We start from the raw sequence: 27,307 nt of genomic DNA, 5'->3' as shown, positions 1-27,307 counted from the left end.
CTTGGCTAAATGTTGGGAACACTAATATCTAGAATCATAGAGGGTCAAACATAGGCTTAATGCTCAGCCCCAACTAAACCATGCAAAATGTAGCATTATCGAGTAAACATCCTGGACACATTGGACAGTGAGACAGATAAAGTTTGAGTATTGTATGGTGCAGATAGTACTCTGTACCTACAGGCTATTCTCTCGTTACTTTGTTCAACATAGCTTCTTCTTCTTAATTTTCTTAAACTTTAGCTTTATTTTCCTGATTTCCTATTCTGTATCTTTTCTTTACCCAAACCTAAATCAACAAATTGAGTTGGAGAATTTGCTAGAGGGAAAACATTGCTTGTAATCATGCACATGCCTATTTTTTGTTTCAATTTCCCGAGTTGTCTAAACTCACCATTTTCCTGGATGAGTGCAGCTCCAGCAACATTCAGGAATTTGAACACCGTCCAGAAAAAAACAAACTGCTTGAGTGGCACCCCGTCCACCATCTGCAGGAATTCATCTCACCATGTGGCCAGTTCATGTTATGCAGAAGCAGTCACAGATAAGACAGGACATGGGATGAACCCTATCATAAATTTATCCAGGAGCTCATTACTCTTACAAAAACGTCCAGCTAACTTTTTTTTAAGCTTGTTTTCAAGCAAGGCTGTCCAGTCATGCTCAGCACTAGGTTCAAAGAATCCGACTTTGGACCCATCATTAAGGATGTTATGCATTTTGATGGTATATTCACACTTCTTTAGGATGAGTTTTCCTGCTTCTTTGTCAGGTTTACTGATATGTATATTCAGGTTCCTCTTGAGGCTGCCAGAGATTCGCGTTGCATGTGAAAACTTGGAAATCATACAGAATCCCTGAAAATAGGGCCAAGCCGTTTGTTCACCTTGTGAGCTTAATGCCAAAATCAGGTTCGTCAAAGTTTCCTACAGGGTAATAGCTGCACGGTTCAGATAATTTCTTGGTGTATCGCACAAATTCATGATTGTGCCTAAGACCGTTATATTTAGTTCTGAAACTTGCCTAGTCCATCTGAGAGTACCCTCCGAGTATCTCAATCATTTGAATAATAAGTGAAGCTATTCCTGATGAAGTGCGTTTGCCCGAAATGTTGATTTTCCTGCTCCTCGGATGCTGCCTGACCTGCTGTGCTTTTCCAGCACCACTCTGATCTAAACTCTGGTTTCCAGCATCTGCAGTCCTCACTTTTGCCTAATAAGTGAAGCTAGCTGAGTCATGTTTCTACTGTACAGAAGTGGTATTCGCCACTGACAGGATGCCATCATAAAGTCAAAAAGACGTTTTGCCTATGTTACAAATGAGTCATGTGGGAGATGAATTTCTGTCAGGTTTGTATGCTGTCCTTCTGTACAAAACAGGTGTATCCCTGTATCCAAACAAACAAAAATAACTTTGTCTGTTCACAGCAGTTTAGAAACTGACTATATGCAACCAGCTTACGTAGCTCAAAATACAGAGTTCCACCATTAGATGTGATATTGTTGGGGGCAATTTTTACTAAATAATTCTGTATGCTCAGAATTATGCTGGCAACCAATTTAGGATTGTTTGTCAGACTCACGATGTGTCATGTTTGCATGCACTGGAAGCTACATTAATGAATATACACTGTCCTGTTCTTTACAGAGAGAAATAACATGTAGCCCTGTTTAAACTCAGTAAAACTGCATGTGGCTCAGTGGTTAGCACTGTTGCCTCATAGCGTCAGAGACCTGGGTTTGATTCCAGCCTCAGGCGACTGTATGTGTGAAGTTTGCACATTCTCCCGTGTCTCTGTGGATTTCCTCCTGGTGCTTCAGTTTCCTCCCAATATTTAAAGATGTGCAGGTTATGTGAATTGGCCATGCTAAATTCCCCATAGTGTTTAGGGGTTTGTAGGTTAGGTGCTTTTGTTAGGGGCAAATATAGTGTAATACTGTAGGGGAATGGGTCAGGGAGGGTTACTCCTCGGAGGGTCGGTGTGAACTTGTTGGGCCTAATGGCCTGTTTCCACACTGTAGGGATTCTTTGAAAACAGATGACAGCCACTCTCTGGTCCAGTTCTCAAGGGAAGGATTTTGCAATCAGTTTGACAGTTAACTGTCAGTCTTCATCTAGCTGGTGCATTCTCCTTGGCAATCCTGTACCAATCAGAGTCCATTGGTTTGCAAATCAGTATTCTGTTCTTGTACAGTATAAAATTCTTTTTTCTCTTTACAGTTGCATTTCTTGCAAATTTGTTCTGATAGGCAGGCTCAGTGGTTAGCACTGCTGCCTCGCAGCATCAGGGACCAAGGTTCAATTTCAGCCTTGGGTGACTGTCTGTGTGGAGTTTGTATGTTCTCCCTGTGTCTGTGTGGAAAAGTGAGTGCTCCAGTTTTCTCCCACAGTCAAACGATGTGCAGGTTAGGTGGATTAACTATGGGAAATGCACAGTTAGGGGGATAAGGAAGGGGCTGGATTGGTGGAATGCAGTTCAGAAAGTCAGTGCAAACTCAGTGTATCAAACAACCTCTTATGCAATGTGAGGTTTCTATGAATGCAAGACAAAAAGCTTTGACAAAATGTGTCTGTTTTTCAGTAACACCTAAGTTATATACTACAAAATTACTATATACAGTAGAATTAAATGTCAGCTTTATGTACACAAAAAAAAAAGAAATAGGATTTGGAGTAGGCTGTTTGAACCTTTGAACCTACTCCATTATTCACCCAGATCTTGGCTTATCTTTTATCTCAACTCCTCCATCCTTCACTATCTCCATATTTCTTAATGACCTTTTCATCCAGAACTCTATGCAACCACAGCCCACAGGATTGGAGAATTCCAAAAATTCATAACCTATTTGAGTAAAGAAATTTCTCCTTACCTCGGTCCTAAATGACCAGCCAAGGGAAATAAGCTCTCAGAGTCTATCCTGTCAAGTCCTGTAAGAACATCATATATTTCAACTTCACCCCTCATTCTTCAAAACCTCGCCCAGAATGACCCCTTCTCCAGAAAACAATGCAATTTAATTCCCTTTAGATCAATTATGTGCTTCCAAACAGTAGTCTCAGTGTGGCCCTCATCAGTCCCTGTGTAATTGTAAACACAGATATACATGTGCAGAATGCATAGATAATTTTATTCGCGTGCACAGCATATATAAATACAATATTAACTCTTACCATTGATTGATTGGAACTAAGATCCTTTGATAATGCACCAATTTGCTTTACAAATCTGTTCACTAACAAAGATGTCACATTTTTTGTCATTTCCAGCTCGGAGGCAGTGCTATATTGGGAGTTGGAGTCTGGGTGAAAGTGGATGGTGGTTCCTTCCTTGATATCCTGGCAAAACTAGCACCACAGCTGAAGCAATTGGTGAATGTGGGGTATCTCTGCATCGCCATAGGGGCCTTCTTAGTACTGATTGGTTTCCTGGGTTGCTACGGAGCTGTGAAGGAGAACAAGTGCATGTTGATGATAGTGAGTAAAAACTTCTTGTTTGCTACAGTTCTGGGTTCTGCTGTTTAATGGCTTTGCTGGATATGAGATTGAGTAGCTGAGCTACACAGATCAGTAACATTTTGCTCAGTCAATGTTATCTAGTCTCAGCTGGAACAAGGATAGGGTTGTTCCAATCTTTCTCAGGTATCCCATGTGAACGATCTAGAAAACCATCAGGAATTCTTGACTGCCAGCTAATGACCCTCCAGGATGTCAAATTTGGGTGTGTTAAGTTCAGCCATGATACCCCCTTCAATCAAATCTTAACCCACATTTTTTATACTCAAACTGAAAAAATGGGTACTTGGTTAAGGAAATAAGGCTAATAAGTAGCTGCAGAAAGCCTAGAATCGACTCTTGCAAGAGTAATATAGAGGAACAAGTTGGAAGAAGAAAATAAAAGGGAAATTAGAACTAGAAATTAGATTGACATGAGAGTGTGAGTCAGTTTTGTGCAGTGAGGAAAGTGTGTTAGTTGGATGCTCTTACCTTTAATAACTCGGAATTTCATAAGTTATATCAATTCACTGTAAGTCACCTGTGATAGGATCAGGGATAGGCTTCAGGCTGTGAAGGTTTTTCTCGAATAATATATCTAATTATTATTGATGTATTTCTTTCCACTTTCAATGTTCAGATCCAGCTGAATGATTTAAGACACTGTCCTTTAACCTCTAATTTCAAATTCAGCCCTGTTAGACTGAAAGTCTCCCCTCTTTGCAAAAAGGTGAGGTGAACATGGACCAAAAAAAATACTACAGACATTGGAAATGAAAATAAAAATAGAATATGTTGAAAATGCTCAAGAGGTCAGGTAGCATCTGTGATGAGAGAAGCAGAGTTAATTTTTCAAGTCAGTTTCATCAGCACCGAAAGTTGTTGGAGAATTAACAACTTTATGAAAGTAGCAGGCCTAGTAAAAGAGGGTTGAAGAGTAGAGAACAAATGCGAATGTCTATCATAGAGTAAAGAACAGGAGTGATTGAATGACAGAAGGTAAAAGTGATTGGTATCAGGACAAGCAAAGAATCAAAAGATAGATTTAAGGGAGTTATAAATGGTTACAGCATTATTACAGCAACGGTTACAATAACAAAGGGGAGGAAAGAATGGGAAATTTTGCAAAAAGGAGCTATCAGTGCAGATCTGAGTTTGGGCATGTTTGCATAGAATGCTAACTGCTCTTAATTTGGAAATATCTCACCTGAAAATGGAGACAAGGAGAGCTAATGGAATAAATAATGGGGAGACGGTGGCTTAGTGTTAATGTCACTGGAACAGTAAATGAGAGCTTCAGTTCAATGCTCTCAGAATTAGGTTTAAATCTCACCATGGAAGATTTTGAAATGTGAATTTGATTTTTTTAAAAAGCATTCAAAATAAACTAGCTTAACTTTGACTATTGTCTTATGACGAACAGTGTAGTTGCAAAAAGTCAAGAAAATTTAATCGTGTAGAAGTCAAACTCCTAACTGTCATAAGTATATTCTTGTGATAATGACAAAACATTAAGTAAAAATGGAGAGACCTTTGAAAACTGGATGCTACAATATTCTAAAAATTCCATATCCAGATGAAAAGACAAATGCAAGGTCCTAGAATTTGCAAGAGTAAAAAGAATGTAAAAAATGACATCCAAAAATGAAAATATTCCAGCCGTTTTATCACAGCTAAAACACTACAAAGTTCTCTTCTAGAGAGAAATGAGAAAGGCTGGAGGAAGCATAGGTATGTTTGAATGATGGATGTCACAGAGCGGTCACAGAGCGGTTGCAGACAAATTACAGTAGCTCCGTGAAGTTGTCACAATACAGATGCTTGCGACAGGTCACGATGATAGATCTCTAGGCAGAAGTAGTTACATGCAACAACTGCAGGAACAGGAAAGTCACAGATTCAAAGCCTTGTCTCAGGGATAACAACCTGGTAAATGAGAATACATAAATGTTAAATGGGGGAAGAATCAGTCTCAGGTTTTGTGCCTCCATAGTCAATTGGCACATTGATGCTCATTGTCTGGCTTGCAACTGAAGACTGTCTTTAAGCACAGTGAAATATTTATACCATTTCTTGCGTGTGTGGAACAAGCACATTGATGATTTGGAATTGAATAAAATTCAGTTAACATTTACTTACTTTACTGTGGATCAAAGGAACTTTCTGGCACAATCTGTTGGCAAGTTCCATTTGTTTTTTGCTGTGACTAGTAAGGTTAATGCATCAGTCCACTGGATTGCCTCCAGCTCTCATCTGTTGTTATCATCTTAAACACACAAACAAAAATATTTTTAAAGCATCTGGATTTCCCAAGGTACCAGTAAATTACGTGGAAGAAGTGTTGATTTTTGCTTTTCCTCCTTCTAGTTTTTCATCATAGTACTACTGATCTTCATAGCTCAGATTGCGGGTGCTGTGGTTATCCTTGCATTCTCTGGCTTGGTAAGTATTTCCAAAATAAAATTGGTTCGTTCAACAATATCAGACCAACATAATCATGGAAGGAAAAACATTTAGGAGATGTATTCAGGAGAATGGATTGCACAATAACATAACAAGAAATCATCCAATTGCTCAGGAAGTGATGCAACATGTAACTGAGTATATTAGTCAGATCACTGAATGATAGAAATTTACAACACGGGAGGCCATTTGGCCCATCATATTTGCACCAGTTGAAAAAGAAATATCCAGCCTAATCCTACTTCGAGGTGTATAGCATGGAAACAAACCCTTCAGTCCAACTCATCTTAATAAGGGCGGTGCGGTGGCTTAGCGGTTAGCCTCAATGTGCCAGGGACCTGGGTTCGATTCCAGCCTTGGGTGACTGTCTGTGTGGAGTTTGCTCCGGTTTCCTTCCACATTCCAAAGATATTCAGTTTAGATGAAGTGGCCATGCTAAATTGCCCAAAGTGTCCAAGGATGTGCAGGCTAAGTCAATTAGCCATGGGAAATGCAGAGTTACAGGGATAGGGTCGGAGGGGTGGGTCTGGGTGGGATGGTCTTCAGAGGGTCAATGTGGATTCAGTGGAATGAATAGCCTGCTTCACACTGTAGGGATTCTATGATTCTGACAGTACCTCAGTCCGAACTCTGAAGGTTACAGCATTTAAAATAATTTTTAAATGCAATGCGGATTTCTGCCTCTACCAGTCTTAAACTAATGAGTTCTAGAGCAGTGGTACAGACTTGATCATTCTTTCCATCATGTGGGTGCCCAGGAATCTTGCCTACTCTTACCACCTGTCTTTGGCTTGTGTGGTGGAAGGATTTGCAGGTTAATAATCAACCTGCTTTGGCCAAGATATGAATGCACTTTCCTTTGAGTTTAAGGTACAACTTGAATCTGTTGCCTCTGACTCAAAAGCAGACCTCACTGCACCATAAGTCTGCCCTCATTGTTTTATTCAACTCAATTGAATCTCACCTCAACATGCTCTGTTCTGAAGAAAACAACATTTGCCAATTCATTTTGTCCTTGTAGCTAAAATTCTCCAGTCCTGTCAACACTTATGCAAATCTTCTGAACTAGCTGGTTTTACCCAGGGTAGTTGATCAGCTACAATGCTCTCAGCAACCAGCCGTAGGATGGAAATTAGCTGGAGTTTGTGTTGAGACTGCATTGCTGTGATTTAAGCTGGAAAGTGTACTTTCACAGATGATGGTTGAGGATAAAAATACATTTGTATGAACTAGCTAGGCAATAATGACTGTCAAGTTTCATGTGTGAAGACTGACCAATTGGGTAAGGAATTTAAAATGGAGAGAGGTTAGTAACTTGAAGAAATAATTGCCTTTGTTAGAAGAATAGGAACCAAAAAGCCATCTTTGTTACATCATCACATATTTTTAATATTTATAGGACTCTGAGGAGTGTTGCGGAACAAAGAGACCAAGAGGTGTCGGTGCCTCTTGAAAGTGCAATTGCAGGTAGACAATGTAGTGAAGAAGACGTTTGGCACACATGCCTCCTCTGGTCAGTGCACTGAGTACAGGAATTGGGATGTCATGTTGTGGCTGTGCAGGACACTTTTTAGAATATTGCATTCAATTCTGGTCTCCTTGCTATAGGAAAAATGTTGTTAAACTTGTTTGGAAAAGATTTACATGAATGGGTTGGAGGGTTTGAGCTAAAGGAAGAGGCTGAATAGGTTGTTTTTTTTTCATGGAGATTTAAAAAATCATGAGGGGCATGGGTAGGGTGAATAGCCCAGGTGTTTTTCCCAGGGTAGGGGAGTCCAAAGTTAGAGGGCATAGGTATAAGGTGAGAGGGGAAAGATTTAAAAGGGACCTGGTGCAGTGAGTAGCGTCTCTGTTTTTGAGCCAGTAGCATCAGATTCAAGTTCAACCTTGTGCGCAAATGAAGGTGCTTTCATACCATGACCAAAACAAGTTGTTTATTAATCTGCAAATCCTTCCACCACATAAGTCTTTTCACGCAGAGGGTGGTGGGTGTATGGAACAAGCTGTCAGAGGAAGTGGTGGAGGCGGGTGTCTTGACTCAAAAGTTCCATTCCACATCACCCTTGAGCTTGCAGACTATTTACCTCCTGGTCAAACAACATCTTGATTCTAAAACTCTCATCCTTGTTTTCAATTTCCTCCATAGCCTTGCCCTTCCCTTTCTTTGTAATCCCTAAACTCCTGATATTCTGGCCTCTTGTGCATTCTCAATTGTAATTGATGTACCATTGATGACCATATCTTCAATTATGAAGGTCCCAATCTCTGGAATGCTATAACTATAACCATATGTCTCTCTGCTTCACTTTCCTCATTTAAGACGCTCCTTAAAACCTACCTGTTGATCAAATGTTAGGTCAGCTGACCTTATATTTTCTTATGCGACTCAGTGTCATACTTTATAAAAATAATGTTCCTGTGTGGATCTTGGGACATTTTATTTTATTGAAGATGCCGTAGAAGGCGGCACGGTGGCTCAGTGGTTAGCACTGCTGTCTCACAGCACCAGGGTCCCAAGTTCGATTCCGACCTCGGGTGACTGTCTGTGTGGAGTTTGCACGTTCTCTCCGTGTCTGTGTGGGTTTCTTCTGGTACTCCGGTTTCCTCCCACAGTCCAAAGATGTGCAAGTCAGGTGAATTGGCCATGTTAAATTGCCCATAGTGTTAGGTGAATTAGTCAGACGGAAATGGGTCTGGGTGAGTTATTCTTCGGAGGGTCGGCGTGGACTGGTTGGGCTGAAGGGCCTGTTTCCACACTGTAGGGAATCTAATCTAATCAAATATAAATTGTTTTGTTTGTACAAACAGAATGATAATCAGGCCCAGCAAATCAGCAATAGTAACAGTAGATATTGCAGATTGAATAGTAGGTAACAATTAATATGCTTTAGCTGAGTGTTATTGCTAAATCTAACCTCTAGAATCAACATAATGAATGTGTTGAAGTAGCCATGATCCTGCATTAAATTATCTCTTAAATTAAATCTTTTTGTTTTGTTTTCTAGGCTGACATTTTTATTACTTACATTCGGATCTGGGCAGTGAAATCGATCAAAGATGAATATGGCAAAAGTTCAGACATAACTACACTATGGGATACAGTGATGAATGAGGTAAATAATGTTTAAGATATGAATGTTTTAAAATTATACATATGGAGAGTAGATTATAAAGGATGTAATGGAGGAGCATTTAGAAATATGTAATATAATCAAGCAGAGTCAGCACAGCTTCACAAAGGGGAAACCATGCTGAACAAAATTATTAGAATTTGTTGAGGAGATAAGCAGGATAGGTGAAGGGGAATAAAACAAAGAAGTGCAAATCTGAAACAAGCATAAACAGAATTTGCTCGTGAAACTCAGCAGGTCTGGCATATCTGTAGAGAAAGAAACAGAGTTAATGTTTCAGGTCCTGTGACCCTTCTTCAGAGCAGGCTAGCATACAAGTTCAGCAGGTAATAGGGAAAGCAAATGGAATATTTGTTTTTATTTCAAATAGAATAGAGTATAAATAGAGAGGGCATGCTTAAACTATGCAAATAGTAGTCAAATTACAGCGGGATACTATGGACAGTTTTGTGCTCTTATCTCAGAGGGACTTTGGAATATATTAGCACTGGAGGCAGTCTAGAGAATATTCACTAGGTCCATCCTAGGTATTGGGATACTATCTTATGAGGACAGATTGAGTAGATTGGGTCTGTACTCATTGGAGTTTAGATGTAACCATCAAGATTCTTAGGAGATTTGACAGAGTAGAAGTGGAAAGGTTGTTTCCCTTAAGGGAAAGTCTACAACCAGAGGGCATAATCTCAGAGTAACTGGAAATTCATTTAAGATAGAGATGAGGAGGAATTTCCTCTCATGGGGGGGTATTGAATCTGTGGAATATTTTTTACCTTCACAGAGGGCTGGAGCTGCTGAATTGTTAAGTATATTCAAGGCTGATCAATTACAAAATTAAGGGTTATGGGGAAAAGGCAGAAAAGTGGAATTGAGGATTATGATCTCATTGAGCAGACATGATGGGCTGAATGACCTACTTCTGCTATTATGTCTGATGAATCTAATGTTAAGAATCAGGCCGAATTTTGTCGTTAAAAGTGTATTTTTTTTATCGTGAGTTTGGAGAACTGATCTGTACATTGTCCCAATGAATAAAGAACAGATGCATCACTCAATAGTAATTTAAACGTGTTCAGTTACATCATGTGCTGCAAGTGTTGGTCCTTGAATCACAGTTGTCAATTTGGGGAAAACACCCTTAGTGAAGAAAAGGAAGTGGAGTTGTGTAAAATCAATAAGTCTCCAACATAGGAACACTAAGAAATGGTAGTTTGAATTTGATTTTGAACTTAGGGCAGACTGGAGTCCACTTAATGCCTGATTGTACAAGGTGGTCTATGTGCAATGGACATTCCATTCGCCATGACTTCAGAACTACATTGGGGGAGTCACACAGCTAGCACAGAACCTCAATTTTCACACTGGTAATACACTTGCATCTGAAACAGCCCACCACCTTGACTGTTGTCATCTAACAGGATCCTGTGGGTGACGCTGAGGCCTAATGGAACTGTGAATGGATGATGGTTATATATTAATTGAGATAATTTGGTATTGATGGTGTCTGAGTTGAAATAAAACCCTGACCATAAAAACATACACAGGGTATGTGTTATAATGTTTCTGAATAGATTGATTTAAAAATAACTACAGGGTAAAACAAGGAAAAGAAAGATTTGAATTTAGCACCATAGAAATCATACAGCAAAGCAGGGGGGCATTTGGCCTATCTTATCCATGCTGAAGTTTTTCCTCATGTTCCCTCTAATCTTTCTGTCGCTTATCTTGAATCTATGATCCCTGGTTTTTGAACTCTCTGCCAAGGGAAACAGCATCCTCCAGTCAACTCTATCTCTACCCCTCACAATTTTGTAAACCCCCCTCATTCATGTCTCCCCTCAGCTTTCTCTCTTGCAAGGAAAACAATCCCAACCTCTCCAATCTCTCCTTATATCAACATTCTGTAACCCTGGCAACATTCTTGTAAATCTTCTCTGCACTCTCTCCAGAACAATTACATCCTTTCTGTAATGTGGTGTCCACTGCACACAGTACTCCAGCTGTGGCCTCGCTAGTGTCTTATACAGTTTCATCACTATTTCCTTCTTTGGTATTCTGTATCCCTGCCAATGAAGGAGAGCATTCCATTTGCCTTCTTTACTACCTTATCTACTTGCACTGCTACCTTTAGGGACATGAGCAATTGCACACCAAGATCGCTCATTTCGTCTACCCTGTCAGTACGTTCCTGTTCATTGTGTACTCCTTTTACTGTTTCGCCTCCCTAAATGCATTACCTCACTCTTATCAGAGTTGAATTCCACCTGCCACTTTGCTGCACTATTTCTCTCAGCCAATCCATCTATATCATTTTGGAGCTAACAGATATCCACTGCACGGCCAATTTTTGTCATCTACAAATTTCCTAACTGTGACCCCATATTCAAGTTGAAATTGTTATTGTTTAAAAAAAAAAGCAAGAGTCCCAACACCAAGCCCTGCAGAACACCACTTGAAACAGCTTTCCATTTGCAAGGGCAGCTATTGACCATTACCCTTTGCTTTCTGTTAAGCCAATTTTGCATGCATTTCAACACATTACCCTATATTCTACGGGCTTTTACTTTTTTGACTAGATTGTTACTTGGGACCTTGTCAAATGTCTTACTAAAATCCATGTAGTCAACATCCACTGCACTACCTTCATCAATCCTCCTTGTCACTTCTTCATATAATTCAATCAAATTTGTACAGCATGACCTTCCCTTAACAAAACCATGCTGACTATCCCTGACTAGTCCATATCTTGAAGGTTTACCTGATCCCTCAGTGTTGATTCTAACAATTTGTCCACCACCAAAGAAAGACTAAATGGCCTCTAATTATAACCTTGTTAAACAACAAAACCACATTTACATTGCTCCAGTTCTCCAACACCTCACCTGAGTCAATGATGATTGGAAAATAATGCTCCAAGCATCTGCGATTTCCTCCTTGACCACCTCCAACAACCCAGGGAACAATCCATCCGGCCCTGGTGATTTATTCACTTTCAAGGATTCCAACTCCTAGAACACTTTGTCTCTCATTATGATTATTTCATCCAATATTACACTCTGCTCCTCTTGGATTTCTGTATCTACATCATCCCTTTCCTTTATGAATATGCAGATAAACATTTCATTTAAAATTCATCCCATATCCTTTGCATCTTCACACAAGTTCCCTCCTTCATCTGCGATACATCTGTTTCCTTAAGTGACCTTTTGTTTTATATATATACTGACAAAACATGTTTGTGTTTTATTTTATCTTGTTTGCTAATATTTTTTCATGCCCTCTCTTTGATTTCCTTTTGTTTTACTTGAATCTTGTACTTTCTATACTCCATTCTGCAATGTTGAGTTTTTTGTGGTTTTCAAAAGTTTTCATTTCCTGTTTAGTCTTTTCCTATTCTTCTAGACAACCATGGGATTCTAGATTTGGCAGTAGCATTCTTATTTTTGGAGGAGCCACATCTACTTTGTGCTCCAAGGATCTCACTTTTTAGCAGCAGAGAATCAGATATTTAGAAAAGAGAGGTGTTGTGGTGGGGTAGCGCCCCCCACTTTTGGGGCAGAAAGCCCAGGTTTAGGTCTCACGTGCCAGACATGAAACGTTCGGTTTCTACAGAAAATCTATACCTGGACTCTGACTAATCGACACTTTAACCTCTTGCTTCCATCCAATACTGTTCTATCTCTGTCAATCAGCTCTCTATCTCAAGTAGGCTTATTATTCCCGATAAAGGGCTTAAGTCGTAATATCGACACTCCTGCTCCTCAGATGCTGCGTGCCCTGCTGTGTTTTTCCAGCGCCACTGTTTTCAACTCTAACTCTGTAGTATCTGCGTCCCCACTTTCTCCTTATTCTCTCAACATTCTACGAGTTGGGTCAAGGTATGTAAAATGTTCCTTTCTTTCACTTTTCCACTACTGTCATCTCGTTGTTATATGTTGGTACAATATACTGTAAGTATCATTAAAAGGAGTAAAGAATTTGAGTAAATAGGAGGACCACCACAGACTGAATCCGTTGAGCAGTCGTTTTCTGTGCTATAACTATTGTATTCTATTGTATATATGTATTGCATTCCATGAAAGCAAGCTGAAAATTGCATTTCAATAGAAATTTTCAATACAAACTAAAACATTTATATATTTTCTAACTAACTTGTTTAGAGAGGGTATTGCACACCTATGAAGCAGGTGGGACCTGAACACAGGACTTTTGGTCTAGAGGTATGGTCACTACACTGTGCTCCAAGACTACCCCCAAAACGTTTAATTGACTTGACTGTCACATGGTTCAGATGAGTTTGGTGAAGCTGTTCCACAGCCAACTGAAAACTACCACAGCCCTCATAAAAAGCATTTCATGGAGACATATCTAGAATTTACATTTATATGGCACCTTTGACATGTAGTTATTTAGTACAGCTCTGCATTCAGCTTGAATTTGTAAACAATAACAAATCCAGACATGCTATGTTGTTTTAAATTAAATACACAGAAACCTATTCTAATTGCTGATCAGTATACTTTAGCATCTTGAGTATTAGAAAATGTTTTGAAACCACAGTCATTGTTTAGTAAATCTCTTTTTCCTTTGTTCCTTTTCCAGTTCAAGTGTTGTGGATTCAATGACTTTGATGATTTTACAAACTCACCTTTCTACAATAATTCATTAAATAAGTATCCCAAGCATTGCTGCAAATCTCAATCGCATTGTTTTGGTGGCGACATTAATCATTCTGTGATGGTAAAGTATGAATTGATAAACACCTTTACCTCATCATCTGACATTTTTGTGTATTTATGCCTCCATGCCATCTGTTACAAAGCAACACTGGGTCACTGCTGAGGTACTGAGTCTCCCACTTGAGAAGGTGGGGTCAGTTGCTGGTTTGCCGCTACACCCAAATAGTGACTTTCCACCTTCAGGCCCACAGCGATACCTTTATGTTGAACTTCTCTGGGGGGGGTTGTGTCACAATGTTTTTTATCGAGACCCGGTCAAAGGTTGGGACATACTGAGGAACAGATTCCTTTATCAACATGGGTTCCACTAGAGGAGAGTTTTTGGGCGCTGAGTTGACCAGTGTCAGAGAAGTGTTGGGTAGCGAAGGTGTGAGTGGATAACACCAGAATAGTTGGCTGAGAGGGTGTTGGTCAACATCTAGCACACGGCCTGAGACATCCACAACTTCATGAATGAGGCGCTAGGGCCTAACATGTCACATAAAATTAGGGCCTTTCCTGTTTCCATTGGGGATCTGGGGTTAACAGTGCTGCACAAGATAGTTCCATGCACACACAAACTTTGGAAGTACACTAGGTCCCGGGCTACATGTTTTTCATCCTGGACATAAATGTTTTTCATATCTGTGTTGATTGTTTTCATGTGCAACTCTTCTTTAGCTTTTGAACAGGATTCTCCTCAATTTTTGGTTACACTTCAGCCCCACACTCCTGAAGTATGTGTGCCCTGAGAAGAGTGGGACAGGCAGATCACATGGCCTCCTCGTAGATCTGTCCCTGGGCCTGGCCAAAGTGACCATCAAAAGGTCCGGCAACAGGTCATGGAAGGGTTCATAGTGCCTGACTGCCTGCTCCTGTTTCACAGTTACATCCATGTTCAGGGAGTATGCACTATCCACTGGTCTTTAGAGACTAGTGGGCACTGCAGGGGCTGGGGTGGATTATCACTCTGGACAAAATTTGTTATTTTGTTTAGCAACTTCCTGTTTTGTTATGTAAGTTTCCATTATATAAGTTTCCATTAACCGTTAATTTGCATTATTGTTACAGTGTCCTCTTAGAGGCTGTTGAACCAAATTTGTTTTTCTAAAGGGATAGAACCCATTATAGCTGCCTAATGATGTAGATTAAAGCAATGATTAACATCAGGAAGTCTCATGTTCAGCAGAATGTAACTTATCAGTATTTTTGGTTTGATCCCATTATCTGGTTATTCAGCTGAGTTCAATGACACCAATGGAAAGAGAGAAAGAATGTGTAGTGTCATTACTACCATAGGATGTCCCAAAGTGTCTCACAGTCAATAAATTACTGATTGAGGTGTAGTCACTGTTAGTAAGCAGATAAAGTAGCGGACACTTCACAAAAACAAATTCTCCCCAAAAAAACATGAAATAAAGATTGGTTAACTTTGTTTTAGTGCTGGTGAAGGAGAAATGTTATCCATTTCCCTGGTCAAACAGAGACATAGGATCTTTTACAAAATCTTTGCGGACAGGCTTACGTTTAAGGTCTTGTCCAAAAGATGTTACCTGAGACAAGGCAAATTCCCCTAAACCAGTGCTTCCAAAACTTGTTGCCAGTGTGACCCCATTTTGAGACTTGAGCCCTGTCATGACCCCTCAGTGACAGCTGTGAGAATGAGCTGTGAGAGTGAAGACCTGCAGTCAGTGTTAAAACAGACCATGACGCTGGACCTTTTTTGGAGGCCTCAAAATTCAGTCAGTTAGACAATGTTCAGATGGAGGATTTAAAGGCCTCTTGTGATTTAAATGGATTTGGAAAGGCAAGGGCTGATTTGGGATAGTGAACATGGCTTTGTGTATGGGAAATCATGTCTCACTAACTTGATTGAAGTTTTTTGAAGAGGTGACAAAGAAGGTTGATGAAGGCAGAGAGTAGACATTGTCTATATGCACTTCAGCAAAGCATTTGACAAGGTTCCACATGGTAGCATGGTTAGGAAGGTTACATCACATGGGATACAGGGAGAGCTAGCTAATTGAATACAAAATTGGCATGAAGTTAGAGAACAGAGGGTGGTGGTAGAGGACTGGAGGCCTGTGACCAGCAGTGTGCCACAAGCATCAGTTCTGGGGTTCAATACTTTTTGTCATTTCTATGATTTGGATGTGAATATAGGAAACGTGATTAGTAAGTTTGCAGATGACACCAAAATAGGTGGTGTAGTGGACAGTGAAGAAGAATATCTCAGAGTACAACTGGATTTTGATCAGATGGGCCACTGGGACGAGGAGTAGCAGATAGCATCCACCGCTTCCTCTGGAAGTTCATTCCACACACAAACCACTCTCTTTGTAATTGTCCCTCATGTCGTAAATCTTTCTTCTCTCACCTTAAAAATATGTCCCATGGTCTTGAAATCCCCCCACCCTCGGGAAAAAGACATCTGTTATTCACCTTATCTATACTCCTCATGATTTTATAAACCTCTATAAGGTCACCACTCAACATCCTATGCTCCTATGTTTGTGAGGCCTCTTCTAGAGGACTGTGTTCAGTTCTTATTGCTATATTATAGGGAGGATATTATTAAGCTGTACATCCTCAACATAATGTCCCAACTCCTATACTTAAAGGTCTAAGCAATGAGACAAGCATGCTAAGGCCTTCTTAAGCCTCTATCTATATGTGATGCAAATTTCAAAGAGTTATGTATCTGAATCCCGAAGTCTCTTCGTTCTACAACACTATCCATGGCCCTACTTTTAATTGTATAAGTCCTGTCCTTGTTTGTTTCACTAAAATGCAATACCTTACATTTATCCAAATTAAATTCCATCAGCCAATCTTTAGCCCATTGACCCAATTGATCAAGATCTCTTTATAATCTTAGATAAACTTCTTCGCGTCCACTATACCACCAATTCTTGTGTCATCCACAAACTTACAAACTGTGCTGTTGAGTCACAGTTTTGAACTGAATCAAGGTCTACTTCCTAAACAAAAAAATCATGAGGTGTGGGGTGTCGCTGGTGGTGGTGGAGGGGATGGGGAGGGGGGGGGGGGGGGGGGAGAAGAGGTGAACAGCATTTATTACCAATCCTTAGTTGCATCTTGAGAAGATGGTAGCGAGAAGCCTTGAAGCGCTGCAATCCATTTGGTGTAGGTAGACCCAAGTGCCTTTAGGGAGAAAGTTTTAGGATTTTGACCGGGTGACAGTGAAGAAATGGCAATATATTTCAAAGTCAGGATAATGAATAGCTTGCAAGGATATTTACAGGTTCTTGGTGTGCCTATTTCTGCATTTGCCTTTCTACATGGTAGTGGTCATGGATTTGGAAGGTTCTGTTGCAAGTGTATTTTAAGTAACAAGAAATCCCAATCATAATGGAAGGGAAGCTTCCTCTACCTGTCCCACCACAAACCCTCACCCAGAAATTTGGGTAAAGCTCAAAGATATCTAATTACTTAAAGACACTTGTGAAATACACTCCTGCAAAATTCAACATGACTGCTTTTACCAAGAGTAGAAGTTGGTCCTGTCCTGAGCTGAGTGAAAGGAACAAGTGTGTGAACTCCGACAAAGGTCAATACAGGTTGAATCCTCTGAGTTTCTGCTGCCTTTATGTGTCTCTGATATGCTGCTGTGATATTGCAAAGCTCAATTATTTCAGTGATCCTTGGATTTGGAACAAACCGACCTGCACGGGCCACAGTGGCAAAAGAAATGCATTCTTGCTGTAAGGTCAGACACTTGATGTCGCTGTAGGATTTCTGGGCTCATATCTTTTGAGAAGAAATGTAAGAAATCAAAGACAAAAGATTGTATGTAATTTTTTAAATTGTTTTCAGGGTTGCTACAACTCACTTCTTGACTTTCTGAAGACCAACACCAAGATTCTTGGTATCGTGGCTTTGGGAATTTGTGTGCTGGAGGTAATGTAATTCGTATCACATATAGCACAGAAACTGGCCATTCAGTCTAACCTAGGGTCCATGGTTTATGCTCCATACTTTCTATCTTTAAGCACCTAAATCTATCATTGTAATGTTCTTTATTACATTCTCCCTCAAATGCTATTTTTAGCTTTCCCTTAAATGCAGCTGCACTATTCACTACAGCCACTCCCTGCGAGTTCCTGCATTTTCATCTCCCTCTGGGTAAAGACTTTACTTTTGAACTCCCTATTGGATTTATGGGTGACTCTCCTATTTTGCTAGTCTCCAGCTATGCTCTTCCCCTCAACAGGAAATATTGATTTGTATCCAGCTTATTAAAATGTTTCATCATTTTAAAGATCTCTGTCAGGTCACCCCTCTGCTTTCTTTTTTCAAACCAGAAAGAGACCCTATCATCCTCTGATATGTAAACCCTCATATTTCTGGTATCTTCCCTGCAAATCTTCTCTGCACACTGTCAAGTGCCTCAATATCCTTTTTATAATATGACATCCAGAACTACACACAGTAAGTGTGATTGAAGTAAGGTTCATTACAGATTTAGTATAAATTTCACTTTTTTAATTCTACTCTATTTTATACCCGAACTTTGAATATTTATAATGGAAATGATGACAGCATTTATAAATTTATAAGGGTTAAATTATGAAAGGGTTAAATTAAGTTTGCACTCTATTAAACTACAAGAATAAAGTGCAAGATGATGAAAGGTATTGATGGAGGAGGTAGAGAAAAATCATTTCCTGTGATCATGGAGTCAGAATAAAAAATGTATCCTTAAATAAAAACAAAAATACTGTGGGTGCCAAAGATCTGAAATAAAAAGTGGGAGCCATTAAGCTCATGTAGCATCATTTGTAGAGAGAGAAACAGAGTTGACATTTCAAGTTGATGTAATAGTTATGAAAAAGACCTAAAAATGAATATTTCCAATACTTTCAATTTCTATTTCAACATTTACTTTAAAATAGAGCTTGCCTATCCAGGGTGATGTCTGAAAGAAATTCTTCACCCACAGGGTTCTGAAAATTTGAAAATCTCTCCCACAAAAAGCTGTTGAGGCTGGCTGTGTAGTTAAACGAAAATGTCAAAACTGAGAATGATAAGTTTTTGATGGATAAGGATGTGAAAGATTACAGACCCAAGGTGGGTCTGTAATTTTTGTTTCAGCAAAAGCAGGAAGAGTGGGAGCATCGACAAGGGGGCTGACGGGAAGGTGAGTCGCTGATTCAAATACTTACCTCATGACTAGGCAGAGGACACACTGAGCAGGAGCGGACATGGGACGGCTGAGTAAATGAAGTAATATATTTGGGTGGTTGCGTTACCCAAAACACTACTTAGGTAGTGTCTCCCACCCATCCTCCTGCTCTCACCAAAACAAAAGTTCTGTGCGCCGGATTGGTAAGTTTTTTTGTATTCTTTATTTTTCTAGTCTCTTTGGGAATTTAGAATAGTGGGAATGGAGATTAGGGCAGTTGAATGTTCCTCCTGCAGAATGTGGGAGGTAAGGGCCACCAGTAGTGTCCCTGTGGATTTCATTTGCAAGAAGTCCACCCAATTCCAGCTCCTTGAAAACCGCATTAGGGAATGGGAGCTGGAACTAAATGAACTTCGAACATTTGGGAGGTAGAGTGGGTTATTGAGAGGAGTTACAGGGAGTTAGTCACACCTCAGGTAAAAGAAGAAGGCAGATGGATTACAGTCACAGGACAGAAAGGGAACCGGCAGGCAGTGCAAGGAGCCCCTGTGGCCGTTCCCCTCAATAACAAGTACACTGTTTTGAATACTAGGTGAGATGACTTACCAGCGGTAAGCCATAGGGTACAGTTTCTGGCACAGATTCTGTCTCTGTTCCTCAGAAGGGAAGGGGAAGAGGAGCAGAGCATTAGTCATTGGGGACTCCAACGTTAGGCGGACAGATAGGAGGTTCTGTGGGAACGAGAGAGACTCACGGTTAGTGTGTTACCTCCCAGGTGCCAGGACTCGTGATCTCTCAGCTTGAGTTTTTGGGATCCTTGAGGGGGAGAGGAGCAGCCCCAAGTCATGGTCTACACAAGTAGGAAAAGGGTTGGGGATTTAAGGCAGAAATTCAGAGAGCTAGGGTGGAGGCTTAGTGCTAGAACAAACAAAGTTGTTATCTCTGGTTTGTTGCCTGTGCCACATGCTAGCGAGGCGAGGAATAGGGAGAGAGAGGAGTTGAACACATGGCTACAGGGATGGTGCAGAGGGAGCGTTTTGAATACCTGGATAATTGGGGCTCATTCTAGGGTAGGTGGGACCTCTACAAACAGGATTGTCTACACCTGAACTGGAGGAGTATTGATATCCTGGGGGAGGGGGATGCTTGCCAATGCTCTTCAGGAGGGTTTAAACTAATTCAGCAGGGAATGGGAACGTAAATTGTAGTTCCATTGTCCAGGAGGTTGAGAGTAGTGAGGTCAGAAATGAGGTTTCTAGGTCGCAAGAGTTCACCGGTAAGCAGGAAGATGATCTGAAGTGTGTTTACTTCAATGCCAGGAGCAGCTGGAATAATGTGGGTGACCCTTCAACATAGGTTGGTACCTAAGACTTCGATGTTGTGGCCATTTTGGAGATGTGGATAGAACAGGGACGGGAATGATTGTTACAGGTTCCGGGATTTAGATGTTTCAGGACGAACAGAGAAGACGGTAAAAGGTGGGGGGTGGGGTTGTAGCATTGTTAGTCAAGGACAGTGTGACGGTGGCAGAAAGGACGTTTGAGGACTTGTCTACTGAGGTAGTATGGGCTGAAGTTAGAATCAGGAAAGGAGAGCTCACCCTGTTGGGAGTTTTCTATAGGCCTCTGCATAGTTCCAGAGATAGAGAAGAAAGGATAGCAAAGATGATTCTGGATAGGAGCGAGAGTAACAGGGTAGTTGCTGTGGGGGACTTTAACTTTCCAAATATTGACTGGAAATAATATAGTTTGAGTACTTTAGATGGGTCAGTTTTTGTCCAATGTGTGCAGGATGGTTTCCTGACACAGTGTGGACAAGCCAACAAGGAGTGAGGCCACATTGGATTTAGTACTGGGTAACAAACCAGGCCAGGTGTTAGCTTTGGAGGTAGGTGAGCACTTTGGTGATGGGGACCACAATTCAGTTATGTTTACTTTAGTGATGGAAAGGGCTAGGTATATAATGCAGGGCAAGATTTATTGCTCTGTGAAAGGCAGTTATGATGTGATTAGGCAAGATTTAGGATGCATTGGATGGGGAAGGAAACTGCAGGGAATGGGCACAATTGAAATGTGGAGCTTATTCAAGGAACAGCTACTGCGTGTCCTTGATAAGTATGTATCTGTCAGGCAAGGAGGAAGTAGTCGAGTGAGGGGGCTGTGGTTTACTAAAGAAGTTGAATCTCTTGTCAAGAGAAAGAAGAAGGCTTATGTTAAGATGAGAAATGAAGGCTCAGTTAGGGTGCTTGAGAGTTACAAGTTAGCCAGGAAAGACCTAAAGAGAGAGCTAAGAAGAGACAGGAGAGGACATGAGAAGTCATTCGCAGATAGGATCAAGAAAAACCCTAAAGGTTTCTATAGGTATATCAGGAATAAAAGAATGACTGAAGAAAGATTAAGGCCAATCAAGAATAGTAGTGGAAAGTTGTGCGTGGAGTCCGAGGAGATAGGGGAAACACTAAATGAATATTTTTCCTCAGTATTCACGCTGGAAAAAGCCGATGTTGTTGAGGAGATAGTACTAGATGGGATTGAGGTTCACAAGGAGGTGCTAGCAATTCTGGAGAGTATGAAAATAGATAGGTCCCTGGGCCAGATATGATTTATCCTAGGATTCTCTGGGAAGCCAGGGAGGAGATTGCAGAGCCTTTGGCTTTGATCTTTATGTTGTCATTATCTAAGGAATAGTGCCAGAAGACTGGAGGATAGCAAATGTTGCCCCATTGTTCAAGAAGGGGAGTAGAGACAATCCTGGTAATTATAGACCAGTGAGCCTTACTTCAGTTGGGTAAAGTATTGGCAAAAGTTATAAGAGATAGGATTTATAATCATCTACAGAGGAATAAGTTGATTGGGGATAATCAACATGGTTTTGAGAAGGGTAGGCCGTGCCTCACACCTTATTGAGTTCTTTGAGAAAGTGACCAAACAGGTGGATGAGGGTAAAGTGGTTGATGTAGTGTATATGGATTTCAGTAAAGCGTTTGGTAAGGTTCCCCACAGTAGGCTAATGCACAAAATATGGAGGCATGAAATTGAGGGTGATTTCGCGGTGTGGATCAGACATTGGCTCGTTGAAAAAAGGCAGAGGGTAGTGGTTGATGGGAAATCTTCATCCTAGAGTTCAGTTACTAGTAGTGTACTGTAAGGATCTGTTTTGGGTCCACTGTTGTTTGTCATTTTTATAAATGACCTAGATGAGGACGTAGAAGGAGGGGTTAGTAAATTTGATGATGACACTAAGGTTGGTGGAGTTGTGGATAGTGCTGAAGGATGTTGCAAGTTACAGAGGGACATAGATAAGCTGCAAAGCTGGGCTGAGAGGTGGCAAATGGAGTTTAATGCGGAAAAATGTGAGGTGATTCATTTTGGAAGGAGTAACAGGAATAAAGAGTACTGGGCTAATGGTAAGATTCTTTGTAGTGTAGAAGAGCAGAGAGATCTCTGTATCCATGTACATAGATCCCTGAATGTTTCCACCCAGGTTGTTAGGGTTGTTAAGAAGGCATACAGTGAGTTAGCTTTTATTGGTAGAGGAATTGGGTTTCGGAGTCACAAGGTCATACAGCAGCTATACAACACTCTGGTGCGGTTTCATTTGGAGTATTGCATGCAGTTCTGGTCACCGCATTATAGGAAGGATGTGGAAGCTTCGGAAAGGGTTCAGAGGAGAGTAACTAGGATGTTGCCTGGTATGGAGGGATAGTCTTATGAGGAAAGCTGAGGGATTTGAGGCTGTTTTCATTAGAGAGAAGATTGAGAGGTGACTTAATTGAAACATGTAAGATAATCAGAGGGTTAGATAGAGTGGACAGTGAGAGCCTTTTTCCTTGGATGGTGATGGCTAGAATGAGGGGACATAGCTATAAATTGAGGGGTGATGGATATAGGACAGAAGTAGTTTCCTTACTCAGAGTAGTGAAGGTGTGGAACACACTGCCTGCTACAGTAATAGATTCGCCAACTTTAAGGGCATTTAAATGGTCATTGGATAAGCACATGGATGAAAATGGAATAGTGTAGGATAGATAGGCATCAGATTGGTTCCACAGGTTGATGCAACATCGAGGACCAAAGGGCCTGTTCTGCGCTGTAACGTTCTATGTGGGTAAACAGACACAGATATTCCATGATCTAATTTTTTGGCTGAACAGACCTACTCATGTAATTATTATGTCATTTTTTTATTTGATTTGATATCCTGTATTAAATATCTGCTCAATGGGGAGTGTTGAAATAACCTGTTCACTCTGGAGGGACAAAGCTGTCAGACAACAAAAAGCTGTAAAGGCCTTGCCAATAAGGAAAATTGCTTGATATCCTATTTTACATTCTGTGTAATACCCCAAAATATAGACTATGTTGCAATAGTATCAGCAATTAAATAACTTGACAATTAACAACACAATAAAATAATTGCTGTTAACCAGGATTTTCCTTTAAAATTAATACTTATTTCAGGATAGTAAGACAGTAAACTACATTCTTACTGTCACTCCTGTATATTGATCCCCCTGGTCACTGCAGACCTTCCCCTGCTCTGCCCCTCTGAGTGGAGCCAAGGCACTGCTGCCCAAAGTCTGCAGCAAGAAATCTCTATTCTTCAGGATTCAGAATACCTGTTTGAGCTGTGGATTGTTCCTGGCCACATTGTAAAGTGAAGCAAAGTCACCATAGCCCCAGACGACCACAGTTTCATTGGAAGAGATGACTAGTGGTGGTTTAACCTGAGGGTCACCATGTCTCAGGTGAGGGGAAAGGTTGAGAAGATGGGACCTTCGTGGTAATCTCAGCTGGTGCACGAATTGAACCCATGCTGATGGTGTCACTGCATCGTAAACTAGCCAACTGGGCTAACTGACTCCCATCAGGAGATACAGGCCCATCCTATTTAAATTGAATCAGTGACCACAATATATGCACTGAAGTCACTAGCACTTGGAGTTGTTGAGATCCCTCTCATGTTTATAGTTGATAAACAATGCTGTCCGGTCCTATTAATATTCAAAGGGGTTATAATTATTTAAAATAATAAATGTTGAGTTTGATTTACTTGCTTTGGTTTATGAGCAAATTCCTATCTGCAAGTTTGTGTTTACATAATCCTTCTGAATCATACAGTTGTACTTCTCCGACTGAGATGTACTTTGCCTTGAATTATGTAAAGGTTCTACCATTTTAATTCTTTGTGAAATTATCTTTAACTGTTTGAATATCCAAATTAGTGCCATGCAGCTCAATGGTTTATGGGAAAATGGCTCACCAATCATGTCAGGTCAATGTAGGTTTAAAAAAGTACAGGCAATATTCCTCAGCACGGGATCCCCCTGGATTTCAGAGGTATTTAAGATATAATGTGTTACTGTTTTTTTTTCTCCTTAATGTTTCCACTTCTCCATAATTGAAACAATGTGCAATGCTACAACGTAAATAATTGTATACTGACTGTTCTGTTTCTTTTTTACAGATAGGGGCAATGGCAGCATCCATGGTAATGTACTGTCAAATCAGAAAAGAGGAAAAGAGCGTATGAATATGGAGAAGGAATTACACACTTGGCATTTAACTTTACAATTTGTGTTTCTTTAAATTGCATTGGTTTAATATTAGACAAAAGAATGTTTGTTGCCAATAAACTAGAAAGCTTCACAATGCCTATCTATTAATGTACAACATGTGCACAGGATGTCAGTGGAACAAGAATGTGATCTCTTCCAGCCATGATCCCATTTTTATTAAGGTTTCCTAATATCTGGGTTTTGGACTGACAGTCCCATTTTCTCAGTAGAATGGAATTATGTAAACCATTACAACGTAGTGACATTCATTATTGTAATCTTTAATACTTGTAATTAATTTTTAATATTAGCAAAGTCAATCTCAGATACCTAATTTCGCCCCTCCATTTTTTTGTCTTGACCTTGAACAAAGATAGCAACTCCAGCTATAACTAAAATCTGCCTCCCTGCTTCCATCAAGAAAATAATTAAAGATGTAGAATAAAAAGATTGGAGCCTGCACTTAGCAAATTGTCCATTATGGTAATTGTCTCATTTCATTAAAATAAGTGGGGAAACCAGACATTTCTAGAAGACATTACATCAGCAGTGTTCATCTTAGGTAACTTTGCGTCTGATACAATTCAAATGGGTTAGATAGGATTTGCACTAGAACACAAAAATGAATTGAAATTTGGCTATTTTTTGGGTGCTGGATAACCTCCTAAATATTCTGTGACAAGCTAGAAGCACAAAACACATTTCCTTCTAAAAGTGCACTGCTCACCATATTGGATAAGATTGCTGTGCTGACAGCTGGAATGTATTTTGGGAATGAGAACATTCAAATTTATTTATTTAAATTAATGCCCTTTGCTTCTTACATGACTTGTTCTTAATTGTTAAATGCCCTGCTGTTTCACCTGTCTCATATTGAACTTGTACAGCATTTAGTAATAACTGGCAGGAATGCTCCTACATTTACCTGACTAAGGAGACACAAGCAGCAGCCTTACATCACTCCCAATCCTACATTTGAGACAATATAGGAAGACCAACTCCATCAGCTTTGGATCACATTCTAAACCAGCACTCATCTTCTCTCCTCATGTACCTAAGCTTGATCATCAGCAATATTTTACCTGGCCAGATAACTGTTACTCTGTCGCACACTCATCCATAGCCAAGTATCAGCAAGTACTTGAACTTCTAGCTCAAAGCCTTTTAAGCAAAACAAGAGCATTCCTCAGACTGTTACAGATAATCAGATTCCTTTCCACATGAAGAGCAGCATAATATGCTAATAGTTCACACATTCTACAAACAGGTTTCATATGAGTTAGTTTAGTTCAAGATTTGCTTATCACTATTCAGGGCAGATGAGACAAAAATAATTTATAGTCCTGATAGAAAATATCTACGAGACAAACAAAATGTGGATTTTCTTTTGATTCTTAAATGCAATGGAGGGTAACAATCATCAGTTAAAATCTTATAAGAACCTTGCTTATATTGGAAAACATAAAAACTATTAAAATAACATGTTGCTAACTACATAATAGTGATTATTGCAATGCCCACAATCAAACAAATATATTGTGTTGTATTAAATGTAAAATATTCATTTTTTTCTGCAAAGATAAAAATTCTCTCCTACAATAATGCACTTTATACATTCTGAAGTTACAGGGGGTTAAGGGGTAGTGGGGGAAATGAGGGAAATGATATGCTCCCCTGTCTAAGTTATCCCTCCATAGAGTGATACATTCCAACCACAGTGCTGGGTGAGCTGGATGACTTCTAAGAACTGCATGCAACTGTGCAACTACTGCCTTCTGAGACCAGCATTCAAGTTCAAAAGCTTTTACAGAATATAGAATGGAAAATGAATGACAGCTGTGCCCTCTCAAAACAGTTAGAAATATTACTAATTTGTCTAGAAAGATGCAGCTCAATATGTTTCCCAAACATGGTTTGTCACTTCTTAAAAGTTTGCAGCAAATTCAAATTGATACAGAGAAAGTTATTTCTATCTAAACAACTTGACTATCAATAGGTTGAGAAAGGAGTACTTTCATAACACTGAAGTCCATCTATGGATTACTGAATAAAGTAGCTGACAATGCAGCTGTGAAAGACCTGGTTCTCAATTGCAAATAAATACTGCTGTGGAAAAAATGGATTAATCATCAACAGTGACTTTAAAAACACATGAGTTTAGTTTTGTTTGACGTATGTACAGAGATGTTATAACTTAATTTACATCTTGCTTAAGCAATCCCAGAGTTAAATCCGATTTTTTTCTTTGATGTTAATAGGAGCTGCAGGTTTATTACAGGAAACAAATGTTTCATGTTTGGAAAAGGCAGTGTATTGATAGAGTAATACTCTCCTGCTCAAAAATAAATGATATTATGTGGTTCCAAATTAAGAATGCAAAGAAATGTTACGTGATAAGACACAAAATTTTTAAATTTGAAAATTAGTCAAGAAAAGGAATTATAAAGTTAAAGTAGAATCTTTTAGGAAGTAACAGACTTTTTTTAAAAGAATAAATCTTCTGATTGTATTTTTAATATTCACAGTTCTGTATTCACCTGCTATAGTTTCCGAATTATATTTGACAATAAATGATTATCTGAATATATATGTAGTTTACTTGTTTTATTTTCATTTTCTAGTTTCACAGGAAAGTTGTGACTGATGCTGAATTTAAATCCCTAAACTCTCTTCTAACTAACTAGTTTTCCAAATATCAGCAGTGTGTGATTTTTGCACACAATCACAAATGAACCCAACTGGTGCTTCCCAATTGTGCAGAAGTATTTTTTTCACCTCTGCCTTGAACTCAGCTACTGCACCA

The 27,307-nt window shown here is 39.8% G+C and overlaps 1 protein-coding gene across 2 annotated transcripts in view; it reads left to right on the top strand.

Annotated features, from left to right (window-relative positions):
* Positions 1-27,083, top strand: part of LOC122552452 (tetraspanin-1-like) — a 50,337-nt gene extending 23,254 nt beyond the window's left edge. For both annotated transcript variants that reach the window (XM_043695184.2, XM_043695185.2), the window contains 6 exons: positions 3,268-3,474; positions 5,860-5,934; positions 8,961-9,068; positions 13,686-13,823; positions 17,639-17,722; positions 24,414-27,083. In XM_043695184.2, coding sequence (XP_043551119.1) covers positions 3,268-3,474; positions 5,860-5,934; positions 8,961-9,068; positions 13,686-13,823; positions 17,639-17,722; positions 24,414-24,479 — 678 coding nt within the window. In that variant the 3' untranslated portion in view covers positions 24,480-27,083. The remainder of the gene's footprint in view (positions 1-3,267; positions 3,475-5,859; positions 5,935-8,960; positions 9,069-13,685; positions 13,824-17,638; positions 17,723-24,413) is intronic.
* The last annotated feature ends 224 nt before the right edge of the window (positions 27,084-27,307 follow it).

This window comes from Chiloscyllium plagiosum, unplaced genomic scaffold (genome assembly GCF_037043375.1).
Source record: "Chiloscyllium plagiosum isolate Xiang-an unplaced genomic scaffold, Cpla_swu_hap1 HiC_scaffold_45, whole genome shotgun sequence".
Taxonomy (NCBI): Eukaryota; Metazoa; Chordata; class Chondrichthyes; order Orectolobiformes; family Hemiscylliidae; genus Chiloscyllium; species Chiloscyllium plagiosum.
This window is presented reverse-complemented; position numbering and strand designations above follow the sequence as displayed.